The sequence below is a fragment of the Lipotes vexillifer genome, unplaced genomic scaffold, assembly GCF_000442215.2.
Source record: "Lipotes vexillifer unplaced genomic scaffold, Lipotes_vexillifer_v1.1 scaffold496, whole genome shotgun sequence".
NCBI classification, from domain to species: domain Eukaryota; kingdom Metazoa; phylum Chordata; class Mammalia; order Artiodactyla; family Lipotidae; genus Lipotes; species Lipotes vexillifer.
This window is the reverse complement of record NW_006786690.1, coordinates 9,939,741-9,952,410: the sequence shown is the minus strand read 5'-3', so window position 1 is coordinate 9,952,410 and position 12,670 is coordinate 9,939,741. Positions and strand designations below refer to the sequence as shown.

Below are 12,670 nucleotides of genomic sequence, written 5' to 3'. Positions count from 1 at the left end.
GGGGAGTCAGAGTGGTCCATGGGGACCCCACAGTGAGACAGTGACTCTCCTGGGCAAGGAGACTGCTCTGAGCAGTGGGAGCAGACAAACGTCCAGGGAGGGTAGGAGTGGCGGCCACAGGATGCGGAAGGGGGCTCTGAGCTTGGGGTCCTGCCTTGATCAACCTGCTGCTGGACATGGAGGGGACAGCTAGGAACCACCGCCCTCATCTCAAACCTTAACACACACACTCACACCCTCGGGGCCACCCCCTCAGGAATGAAGGCACACCAGACCCACGTCCCCTCCTGAAAAATGCCACCTTTCCCTTCTATCTTGGAAGTAGATATTGGAAGGGCCCAGTGGCTGGGTAAGAGCGTTGGAGCAGCTCACCAAGGGTCCGTCTGCCTGTCCACTCCCTCAGGGGCCTGATGGAGGAGCTGGTAGGGCTTCGTGAGGGCTCCTCGGGGAATCCTGTGACACTTCAGGAGTTATGGGGCCCGTGTCCCCGCATCCGCCGAGGCATCCGAGGTGACAGCTAGGTTCCCTTCCGCTCCCTGTCGAAAACCCCTCGGGACATCACCCTCCCCAGGTCCGCCTCCCCACCCACCTTGGAGCCCAAGAGCTGCCCCCTCCTGGGCGGCAGGGAGGGAGGGGATCTGTCTGCCAGTCTGTGGGACAGACGTGCTAGATAGAGGTCTGCTCTCTGCCTTTTGGGAACGCAGCCCCCAGGCCTGATCACTCTGCCGGGGACCTTGCTAGGGGCCCAGTGGGTGCTGTCTGGCCTCACACCAGGACAGCCCCACCGGTCCTTGGACAGCAGAGCAGTCTCTCTAGACTCTCCTGTCCTCTAAGCTATGTCCCCTGCGGAGATGCTGGAGAAAGTGTAATTCCCAGCCCTCCCTCCACACCCTGCCCGCTCCGTCATTCTTCCATAAGTACCTCAGGAAGGGGCAGGGGTGGGGAGGGCGGTTGGGTCAAAGGCCCCCTCCTGGCGGGGCCACCGTGCTGCCACCTTCACTTGCACAAATCCTGCTGTCTCTCACATGAGGCAGAGCCCCCTCGCAGCTTCCCTGGATTCGACCACCTGGCCCCAGCCCCACACAGCCCCTGGGCCCCGCCCCCGCCCCGTGCCCTCACTGGGCCCTGGGCTGCCACGCGATGTCCCTGCCCCAGGCGGCCTCGAGTGGTTGAAGAAGGCACTGTTCCGCATGGGCGAGGACTGGTGCTTCCTGATGACCCTCGGGGTGCTCATGGCCCTGATCAGCTACACCATGAGCTTCACTGTCGGGCGTGTGGTCCGAGGTAACCCCTCCCCGGCATGCACGCCTGCTCTGGACCTGGGGCTTTTGAGCACGCTTTCGGGATGCCAGATGGGCCGCCAGGTGCAGCGCGGGTGGGGGAGGGCGAGGCCTGGGTCTGGTCCTGGCTTTGCTCTTGACTTGCTGTGTGACCATGGGCAGGCCCCTGCCCCTCTCTGGGCCTCAGTCTCCTCATCTGCCCAGTGAGTGAAAGACCAAATATTCCTTCTTCCTCCGAGCTCTGTGCCCACCGCTTCCTGCCGCCCCTGCTCCCTTCTCCTCTCTCCTTGCTCTCAGCTCGGTAACTGTGGGGGAGAACACTTGTCTAGACCACCAGGCATAGAACATTCTCTCCCCATGCTTCGGCAGGCTTTCTCCACCCTGAGGTCTCCCTGGAAGAGGAGGCACAGGGCAGGAACTGTCTAACACACCTTCTCTGGGAGACTTGCTCAGGTGGCATTATGAGGACCTGCCATGCACCAGACCTCATCTGAGAGCCCATTTGACAGATGGGGAAACAGAGGCTCAGAGATGTTGAATGGCTTGCAAAAGGTCACTCAGCTAGGGAGTGGCAACACTGGGATATGATCCAGGGTCCTACTCTTGCCTCCTCTTGGGGATCTGCCACTTACTGGGTAGTCCTGGGCCACCGCCCTCTGAGCCTCCATTTCCTGGCCAGCAAGTGGGCGCCTGAGGGCTGCAGAGCCTGTGGATGGCTCCCTGACTCCCAGCTGTCCCCAGCACACAAGTGGCTGTACCGGGAGATTGGGGACAGCCACCTACTCCGGTATCTCTCCTGGACCGTGTACCCTGTGGCCCTGGTCTCCTTCTCCTCAGGCTTTTCCCAGAGCATCACGCCCTTCTCGGGAGGTAAGCCCATCGCCATGCCATTCGCCTGTTTGCCTTGCCCCACAGTGCCCACTGCCCAAAGCTTTTCCTGTCCCTCGGAGGCAGGAAACAGTAACCCCACTTCACAGCCAGAGAAACCAGGCTCAGAAGAGTTGTGTAAGTTGCCTGAAGTCACACAGTGAGAAGCACAGATCTTTTTTTTTAATATATAAATTTATTTATATATTATTTATTTATTTATTTATTTATTTTTGCGGTACGCGGGCCTCTTACCGCTGTGGCCTCTCCCGTCGCGGAGCACAAACTCCGGACGCTCAGGCTCAGCGGCCATGGCTCACGGGCCCAGCTGCTCTGCGGCATGTGGGATCTTCCCGGACCGGGGCACGAACCCGTGTCCCCTGCATCGGCAGGCGGACTCTCAACCACTGCGCCACCAGGGAAGCCCTATTTATTTATTTTTGGCTGCATTGGGTCTTCGTTGCTGCGTGAGGGCTTTCTCTAGTTGCAGTGAGTGGGGGCTACTCTTCGTTGCAGTGCTCGGGCTTCTCATTGTCGTGGCTTCTCTTGTTGCGGAGCACAGGCTCTAGGTGCGCAGGCTTCAGTAGTTGTGGCACGTGGGCTCAGTAGTTGTGGCTCGTGGGCTCTAGAGCGCAGGCTCAGTAGTTGTGGCCTACGGGCTTAGCTGCTCCGCGGCATGTGGGATCTTCCCGGGTCAGGGCTCAAACCCGTGTCCCTTGCATTGGCATGCGCCACCAGGGAAGCCCCAGAAGGACAGATCTTGCTTGACTCAGGTCACTGTTGGCTCTGCTCCCTTTCTGAGGGCTCCTCTGGGCCGGCACCATGGTTCCCTAGGGAGGGGCTCACGGAGGGGCGCATGTCCTCCAGGCCTCTCAGCTCTGCTTTCAGCTCCAGGCCAGCAGCACAGGGGAGGTGCAGGGATGCATCTGGGTGGCCTGAGATTCTGTCCTAGGTTCCCCCCTATCCTGCAATAGCTGACTGGCAGGACCAGCTGGAAGCACCTAGGCAATTCACATCCCCTCTCTGACCCACAACTTCCTCATCTGCAAAATGAGTTTAGGAATCCTAACTCACAGGGTTTAGGAGAGCTGACGAGATCATGATGTGAAGCCATGTGCAGGGTAAAGCGATAAGTGTTTATCCAGAGATTGTCCCTCCTCTTCCTCCCCACCCCCACCCCGTCCATGTCCATCCATCCCCTGCCAAGGTTCTGGAATTCCGGAGCTGAAGACCATCCTGTCGGGCGTGGTCTTGGAGGACTACCTGGATATCAAGAACTTCGGGGCCAAGGTGGTGGGCCTCACCTGCACCCTGGCCACGGGCAGCACCATCTTCCTGGGCAAAGTGGTATGGACGGGCATGAGAGCACCCCACCCTGTCCCACCCTGCCTTCCTGCCCCCTCTGCCTTTTCTCCATCCCCACCGAAGCTAGGTCAGGGGGAACTCAGGACAGGGCCTGCCTTCGCGGGGCTCAGTCTTGGGGAGGAGACAGGCCAGGTCCCCAGAGTGTGACAAAGGAACTGGGGAGATGGAGGCATAGGGAGTGGGTGGGGCAGCCGAGCTGTCTCTGGATGAGGCTCCCTCGACCCCCCAACCCTGGGCCCGGAGAGGGAGGAAGGAGAGGCGCAAGGTCCCCGGCTCCCCCCAAGGGGCGGACCCTGTGCCCTGTGCGCACACCTCCTCTGGCAGGGCCCCTTCGTGCACCTGTCTGTGATGATCGCTGCCTACCTGGGCCGCCTGCGCACCAAGGCCACTGGGGAGTCTGAGGTAAGGGGCTCATGGGCCCCCCCTCCTTGGAGGAATGAGACGGAGGGGAGGGCGGGGGCTGACTCTCAGCTCGGGACTCCGGATCCCCCCAGAACAAGAGCAAGCAAAACGAAATGCTGGTGGCGGCAGCGGCGGTGGGCGTGGCCACAGTGTTCGCAGCGCCCTTCAGCGGTGAGGCCCTCCCCCTGCATCCCGGGCTCCCACCCCCGACCCCCGTCCCTCCCCTGGCGGACTGACCAGCTCGCTCCTCCGCCCAGTGGAGAAACCCGCAGGGAGGATGGCGGCTAATCCGGTGTTGGCTGTTACTTCAGGCTTACCGGGAGGGCAGAGCCGCCCCAGGGTGGAGGTGGGGGTGGGCGTCGAGGTGCTTCACGGTCACATTAGACAGACTTGGGTTTGAAACTCAGTTCGTCTTGCGTGACCCTGGGTCGGTGAGTTCAGTCCTCAGCCTCATTTCCTCATCTGTAAAATGGGGATTGTAATCGTCCCCACCCCAAAGGCTGTTGTAAAGTTTGAGATGGCCGAGAGGAGCGCCTACAAGCCTGTTCCCTGGGCAGGGGGCTCCCGCCCTGCCCTCCCCTCCCCTCCCCTCCCCTCAGCTCAGGACCAAAGAGAAGGGGTGGCCCTGTCTGTTCGGGCTGTGGGAGAGCAGGACGGGAGTGGTCAGGGCACTGGGATGGGCGTGGTGGTGTCTGTCGAAGCTCAGTGTTGCCCCCAGGCGTCCTGTTCAGCATCGAGGTCATGTCCTCCCACTTCTCCGTCTGGGATTACTGGAGGGGCTTCTTTGCTGCCACCTGTGGGGCCTTCATGTTCCGCCTCCTGGCTGTCTTCAACAGCGAGCAGGGTGAGCCCCGCCCTAGACCCTGCCCCCTGCCCCGCCTTCCCTTCCTCCTCCCCCTCCCCTCCCTTCTCCCTCTTTTCTCCTCTCTCTTCTCTTCTCCCTCTCCACTCCCTCCTTCTAGAAGTGTGGAAGCCAGTTGACCTGGATTGGGCATGAAGGATGGGAGCCCCGAGGGCAGAAGAGGATGCAGCTGGCCGGGGAGGCAGGGCCAGGGAAAGGGTATTTGGGGGCAGGACGTGGCAGCACCTCCACTCCTGCCTGTTAATTCTGAGCCTTCGGTTTGGCTGGGGTAGGAGTGTGGTCCCTGATCCCCACTCCCTTCCTTTCCCAGAGACCATCACCTCCCTCTACAAGACCAGTTTCCGGGTAGACGTCCCCTTTGACCTGCCAGAGATCTTCTTTTTTGTGGCGCTGGGGTGAGTGGATGCCTCTGGCCCCTCAAGAGCCCAACTGGGGGCCTCCCCCAGCCTGAACTGCTGCCCCTGGCTCTGGCGAGGGGCTCTGGACTCCCCTCCCCTCCCTGCAGGGCCATCTGTGGCATCCTGAGCTGTGCTTACCTCTTCTGTCAGCGAACGTTCCTCAGCTTTGTCAAGACCAATCGGGTCCTCTCCAAACTGCTGGCCACCAGGTGGGCTCTGAATGGGGGCCAGGGACCCCTCAGGGTGATGCCCCTAGACTCTCCTGAGCCTTATATAGAGATCCCCACCCCTCACTAACACCCCTGTCCAGGTCCCCCTAGTAACTGCTCCCCCACTTACTAGGCTCCCAACCCCAATATTTGAGCCCTCCCTCCCTCACTAACCTCCCTCCCTCTCACTGAACCCCTGCTTCCCCATGGAGCCCCCGGACCCTTACTGAGCCCCCTCTCCTTCCCAACCTTGTCTGCCCCCTGGCGTTGGCATTTCAGAATCAGCCCTCCTCCACCTTGGCCGGTCCTGCCCTGGTCCCACCTGCCTGGCGGGCAGCCTGCCTCTGTCCCAAGCTCTCCTATCAGCTCCGACCCCTGCTTACCCGAGCGGTGTGGGGCTGACCCCCACCCGTCCCCTGCTGCTGTGCCTCTTTCTCCCGTCCCTGCCTCAGCGTCAGCCCACAGGGTGGCGGCCTGCTCCGTGGGGTGGGGGGAGGGGAAGAGGACGGCTGGCCTCCTCTGGAGCTGGCCCTCTGTCCCCACCCCACAGAAAGCCTCTGTATTCGGCTCTGGCGGCCTTGGTTCTTGCCTCCATCACCTATCCCCCTGGCGTGGGGCGCTTCATGGCTTCTCGGGTAAGGGGTGCTGAGCTGGGGTGGCCAGAGGGGGGAATAATGCCCAGTCGTTGTCCAACTTGTGCCCATCATCTCCCTTAATCCCCACAACACCTATAAGGGGATGGCTGTGCAGCTCCAGGAGGGCCAGAGCCCTTCCCAAGGTCTCCCCCCAACAGGAAGTGGCAGATGAGGATCTGAGGCAGGGTCAGGCAGTGGGGGGGTGGGGGGGTGGGGGGGTGGCAGGGACTGCCGCCCAGCCCTCACGCAGAACTCCGAGCTGCCCCCTTCTCCAGCTGTCCATGAGGGAGCATCTGGACTCACTGTTCGACAATAACTCATGGGCACTGATGACCCGGAACTCGTCCCCACCCTGGCCCTCGGAGCCCGACCCACAGAACCTATGGTTCGAATGGTACCACCCACGGTTCACCATCTTTGGGACCCTCGCCTTCTTCCTTGTTATGAAGGTGGGCTCCCGGGGCCCCCAGGGATGTGTGCAGAGCTGAGGCCAGCCTTGGGTGGGATGGGGTACCTCCCCATAGCATGTACATAGCGCAGGGCCTAGGCCTTCATGCAGACTCCCTGGCCTGACCTCTGCCCGCTGTGTGGTCCTGGGCAAGTTGCTTCAGCTCTCTGAGCCTCAGTTTCCTCATCTTTAAAATGGGCTAGTTACTGGGCTTACATCAAGGAAGGTTGAGAGGGAAGAAAGGAGAGCCCCTGGCACAGTGCCAGGCACGCAGTAGGCACTCTGCCAGGGTGGGGATCCTTCCCCTGGGCACACCTTCCCTCACACCAGATACTGGCGATGGGCGTGTGCCTGGGCATCCTCCTTCTCCCTGGGAAACCCCCCTGTCCCCTGTCTTGTCCCTCCCTTGCCTACTCTTGTCCAGCTGCCTCTAACCTCTGCCCCCTCGGTTCCCACCACCCACAGTTCTGGATGATAATTCTGGCCACCACCATCCCCATGCCCGCTGGGTACTTCATGCCCATATTTATCTTCGGTGAGTCTGGGGTGTTGAGGGTCTGAGAGACTCAGGGTTATTGGGACAGGGCCATGGCTCCTGGTCCACCTACCTCCCCAGGATGGTACTGAGGTTGATCCCCAGGGATGGAGGGCTGTGGGGACCGGGTCAGCCTGGCTCCCTGCCCTCACCCTAAATCTGCGACCAGGAGCTGCCATCGGGCGCCTCATAGGGGAGGCCCTCTCTGTTGCCTTCCCAGAGGGCATCGTGGCTGGAGGCGTCACCAACCCCATCATGCCTGGGGGGTATGCCCTGGCAGGTGAGTAAACCGGGTTCCCACCGGATGGGCAAACCTCGTGGGTCTGGGCTGGACCCGGAGAATCAGCCAGTAGCTCTGCAGGGCATGGGGAGGTCATTAGCCTCCCAATGATCCCCACCCTTCCCTGAGCCCCGCCCCTTAGCCTCCGTTACTTTTTCTAGCTCCTGTCTTGTCCCTGGTGCCCCTTCCTCCTTACTGCCCTTTCCCTCACCAAGCCCAGGCATAGGGCACTTCCAACAGTGGCCAATGTGTGGCCTCTGGACAATTCCCACCCCAGCCCATGGCCATAGTCACAGCAGCCTTGCCCTTTGCATGAAGCTGTCTCCTGGCCTGAGCCCCCCTCCCTGGCTCTGCCCCCTGCAGGGGCTGCGGCTTTCTCAGGGGCTGTGACCCACACCATCTCCACAGCATTGCTGGCCTTCGAGCTGACTGGCCAGATCGTGCACGCACTACCTGTGCTGATGGCGGTGCTGGCGGCCAACGCCATCGCCCAGAGCTGTCAGCCTTCCTTCTATGACGGCACCATCATTGTCAAGAAACTGCCATACCTTCCGTGGATCCGGTGCCGAAAAATCAGGTGAGCGGTGTCTGCTCAGGCTAGCTGACTGAGGTGTCCTGGTGGGCTGACCTTGGACATGGGTGAGTGTGGGAGGGGCCGACACATGGCTGCTCCCTAGTCTCCATTCTCTCCAGCTCCCTGTGTGACCGTGGGGGAGTCCTTGGCCTCAGTGTCTTACTGGTCATCAGTCGGTCTCCACAACAGTAGGACAGATATCGCCCATTTGTCAGAAAGTGGGGCTCAGAGAGGTGCCATGTCTTGCTCCAGGTCACACAGAGAGTCAGCACCAGCTCTGGGAGGTCCCACCCCTCCCCCTGCTCCTGCTCTGCTGTCCTCACTGGGGCGTTGGGAGCTGGAGGTGGGACTGGAATACTGCAATGGAAACGAGCTTTGAGGTCCTGACTCAACCAGACAGGGCCGAGCAGCCCCTGTCCGCAGAGAAGCAGGACTAAGAGGCTCTGAGAGCCCTGGGTCCAAGGCCCAGCTCCAAACATGTGCAAGTTGCCCCCTTCTCCAGACTCAGTTTCCCCATCTGTTAAATGGGTGTGGTTACTCCCGTGATTTTCAAACTTTAAAGCTCTTTTTTCCCTTTATGCCATAAAACTTTTCTTCAAATGAAATTCTCCAGCGACGGCTTCTGAATAAAACAGATCAAAGTAGAGCTGGTCTAGGGGGGAGATAGGGGTCCAGAGGGGAGGGCTGGGAATCCAGAGCCAGGCCATAGGCCAGCTGGTCCCCAGGTTCCTCCCTCCCCACCTTGGGGTGCTAGGATCTGTTCATCCCAGGAATCTCTTAGACCCTGCCCACGCTGGAGAACCGGCAAAACTCCTCCCGGGTCGCCCCAGCTTGTCCAGGGGTCTGGATAAACCCCCACCCCAGGACCTGATGGGAGCATCCCTCTGCCCCAGCTCTCACCATGTAATTGTGGAGCACTTCATGAACTGTACCATCACCACGCTGGCCAAGGACACACCGCAGGAGGAGGTGGTCAAGGTCGTGACCTCCACAGACACTGCCGAGTACCCCCTGGTGGAGAGCACAGGTGCCCGACAGGAAGGGGGAGCATGAATGGGGAGGAGGCATTCCCTCTACCTTCCTCTTGGACCTGGGAGGGTCAGGCCCAGGAATGGGTAAGCAGGGCATTGTACCTATCAGGCACCTGGATCCAAAACCGGGCTCTGCAACTGTGTGACCTTGGACAAGTCACTTCACCTCTCTGAGCCTCAGTTTCCTCATTGGTAAAATGGAGGTAATAGCCATCCTACTTGCGGAGCAGGGGTAGGATGATAGGAACACTACTAGGGCCTCCCGGAAGGCTCCTTCCCTCAGTCTCCCCTTCAGGCATTCCCCAACTGAGTCACCTCCCTCAACCCTGTTGCCATGAGAAAGACATCCTTTTAGAGAAAAATGAGTGGGGGCCCTTGTTAAAAGACACATAAGCTGAATCTTGGGAGAGGACCTAGCTAGAGCATCATTTCCCTCTAGGACAAGTACAGTATGAATGGGAAAGATAAGCTGGGGGGTAGGGAGGGGACAGCCATGCCCCACTCAGGGCCACTGTCAGCCCATATGTCCCCTTTGTGCAAATGAAACAAAATGCACACTTGGCAAGCATAGCACAGCTGGATTTTGATCCCCACTTGTCCTTTGGGCAGGTATCTTGTGCAGTGAGCGACCTGCACAACCGTATGGGTCATCCCCATACCTACCCCAAGAGGCATAAAGCTATTTATGAACAGCAGAACTGTAGATAAATTCCTTAAGCTCTATGAACTGCAGTTGCCACATCTGGAAAATAGGGAGGACAGAGTTGTCAGAGGTTTTCATCCCAAAGGCCAGGCCCTTCTCCCCACTCAAATTGGGACACCTATAACATTATCCCATAGAACACGCCAAATATCACACTTGAAAATATCTGCATATGGGTGACCCCGCAAGAAGCTTCACCCCACTGCTAGAACAAGACAAACTCTACTTCTACCCTTAGAGCCACAGGAAGCAAAGAGTTCCCAACCAGCACAGGCCCAGCCTGTGGGACCCTGCTGCTCATCCAAGAAATAGCTTTAATTGTTTTTGTTTTTAAACAGGTCCAGGCTATGTCCAGTTGTAAAGTTTTTATTTTACTGGACAAAAATCAAAAATATCAGGCTGTCCCTCAAAACTAAATACCTGCAGACTCCAGTGATACCCTGGAGTGGGGCTTGCCAAGCCTCCAGCACACAGGAGGACCTCAGAACATGGTGGCCTTCCAGGTTCATGCCTTCACTGGGCTAAGCCAGTGAAACTTCCTATGGGAAATGAGGGACAAAGCCCAGCCCTGGCACACAGACAGTTTCATGCAGGTGTCCCAGACCTGCTCCTGCCTTGAGGCCCTGCCAGGTGGGGCATCTTGGGGTGGGCAGGTTACCTCCCGGCCCCCTGGCAGCCTTACCTGGCCACCCTCAGCTACCACTCCTCCACGTCAGAAGCTGAGTGACCTTGGGCAAGACAACTAACCTCTCTGTGCCTCTGAGCCTCGGTTTCCTCTTCTGTAAAATGGGTGATAATAGTTCCTGACCCATAGGTGCTGTACGTTCCCGACAGTCATGAGAACACCCAGCACAGTTCTTGGCACATTGTAGCTGTCCAGTAAATGTAAGTTCCTTTTTCATAATGTGGCTTTTTTCCTCTCCCTCTCCACTTGTCCAGAGTCTCAGATACTGGTGGGCACCGTGCAAAGGGCACACCTGGTGCAGGCCCTCCAGGCTGAGCCACCCTCCTGGGTTCCAGGACACCAGGTGAGTGCTCATATGAGATGTCAGTAGAGGATGGGGAGTCGGCAGGGTTGTGAGGGGAGTGGCCAGCTGATAGCCTGTGGTTTGAGAGGGGCTGCCTGGGGAAGGGGGAGCCGTCCCAGGCCCCCATAACCCTTCCCCTATCCCCAGCAATGTCTGCAGGACATCTTGGCTGGGGGCTGCCCCGTGGAGCCAGTGACCCTGAAGCTGTCCCCGGAGACCTCCCTGCACCAGGTAATGGGGAAATTTTTCGCTGTGGGCAGACAGGGGCCCTGGGATAGAGGGGAAGAGCCTGAGAGGGAAGCTTGGCTCCAGCTTCCCGGACATGCTATGTGTCTCTCTGTTCCTCCTGGGCCTGCTTCCTCACCTGCGGAATGGGCATGCAGTTCCCGCCCTCTCTGTCTCTCAGTTCCAGGGCTGTTGGGATGATGCAGAGACTAGGGAATAGGGAGAGCTTGGGAACCAGAAGATTCTGGATGGAGAGAAACAGTGGTTAAAAATATGTCTTTTTGGGGCTTCCCTGGTGGCGCAGTGGTTGGGAGTCCGCCTGCCGATGTAGGGGACGCGGGTTCGTGTCCCGGTCCGGGAAGATCCCACATGCCGCGGAGCGGCTGGGCCCGTGAGCCATGGCCGCTGAGCCTGCGCGTCCGGAGCCTGTGCTCCGCAACGGGAAAGGCCGCAGCGGTGAGAGGCCTGCGTACCGCAAAAAATATAAAAAAAAAAAAAAAAAATGTCTTTTCATCAAGGCACACATGGGTTTCAATTTCAGGTCTACCACATTCTGCCTGTGTGATCTTGGGCAAAGTACTTAATCACTCTGAATGCTGATCCCCTCCTCCCTGCAAGTACAGAGCCTGGCACATGGGTCATGCCGGATGATGCTGAAAAACGGGTCCTTTCCACTAGTCCCTTGTGTGGACTCTGGGGGCCCCTGGTGGTCACATTGGACATTGCAGGCCCAGGTCTTGGTCTCCCACCCACCATCACAGCTGTCCAGCCCTCCCGGGCTCAGAAACAAGGTGGGGTGGGCACCACTGGGACAGAGCCTGGCCGGGGCCTTCACCTCTGCTCAAAGCTGCCAAGCTAGGAAGAAACTGAAGCCAGAGGGTTCGGGTGGGTGCCACCTATCCTCCAGTGTTTCCTAACCGCCCCCGCTGCAGGCACACAACCTCTTCGAGCTGTTGAATCTTCAGTCCCTCTTTGTGACGTCTCAAGGCAGAGCTGTGGGCTTCGTGTCTTGGGTGGAGGTACCATGGTTCCGAGGGTGGAGCAAAGGGGAGGAGCCATGCTCGAACAGGCTGGGGAGGTGGGGGGGCACCAAAATTCTGCCATCAAATTTGGAGGGGCCTTGGGACTTCCCTGGTGGTCCCATGGTTAAGATTCTGCTCTTCCACTGCAGGGGGCGTGGGTTCGATCCCTGGTCGGGGAACTAAGATCCCACATGCCGCACAGCGTGGCCAAAAAAAAAAACACTTGGAGGGGCCCCATGGGATTCTGATGAGCCTCACTTCCTGGCCCAGAGTAGCCAGCCACTTGGTCCAGCTACCTGTACCGTATTTTGTGGCCAGCCCTGCCATTCTCTGGGCCTCAGTGGTCTGATCTATGCAATAGGGAGGCACTGGCTCTAAAATTCACTCCAGAATCAACCCTTAGGGGAGTCAAACTATACTGGCGCCCCCCACTTGCAATCCCCTCTACATCCTCCCCACTCTGTTCTCTGTTCTAGTTGAAGAAAGCAATTTCCAACCTGACAAACCCTCCGGCCCCAAAGTGAGCCAGCCTGGCAAGATGAAACAGGGCCCCTCAGCTGCCCTGGTGAAGGAGATGGGGCAGAGACCCTGCCTCTCTCCCCCCACATCATAACGCACCCCTCCCCTCCAGCCCAGCTCAACTCCTTGGCAAAGTAGGCAGCTAAGCTAGCACTGAAGAGGCCTCATAGTCACCACGTCCCATTCTCCATGAAACAAGTGCTACCTGCCTTGAAGGACAAATTCCCCTCTGGACAGAACTCAGAATGCCAGACAGCAGAAAACCAGCGTATGGTGGGTGCTCCATG

At 59.0% G+C, this 12,670-nt stretch overlaps 1 protein-coding gene across 2 annotated transcripts; it reads left to right on the top strand.

Annotated features, from left to right (window-relative positions):
- Positions 1–410: 410 nt before the first annotated feature.
- Positions 411–12,388, top strand: LOC103082957 (chloride channel protein ClC-Ka). Of its 2 annotated transcripts, XM_007459275.1 has the most exons (19): positions 411–510; positions 1,156–1,284; positions 2,022–2,150; positions 3,355–3,494; positions 3,837–3,914; positions 4,007–4,085; positions 4,633–4,758; positions 5,087–5,171; positions 5,282–5,383; positions 5,934–6,018; positions 6,294–6,467; positions 6,932–7,001; positions 7,171–7,281; positions 7,645–7,858; positions 8,749–8,882; positions 10,529–10,617; positions 10,765–10,848; positions 11,775–11,861; positions 12,341–12,388. In XM_007459275.1, exons 1-19 carry the CDS (start codon positions 411–413, stop codon positions 12,386–12,388), a joined length of 2,064 nt encoding a protein of 687 aa, XP_007459337.1. The 2 variants fall into 2 exon arrangements, with proteins under 2 accessions (XP_007459337.1, XP_007459338.1); XM_007459276.1 differs by lacking the exon at positions 2,022–2,150.
- Positions 12,389–12,670: the final 282 nt, after the last annotated feature.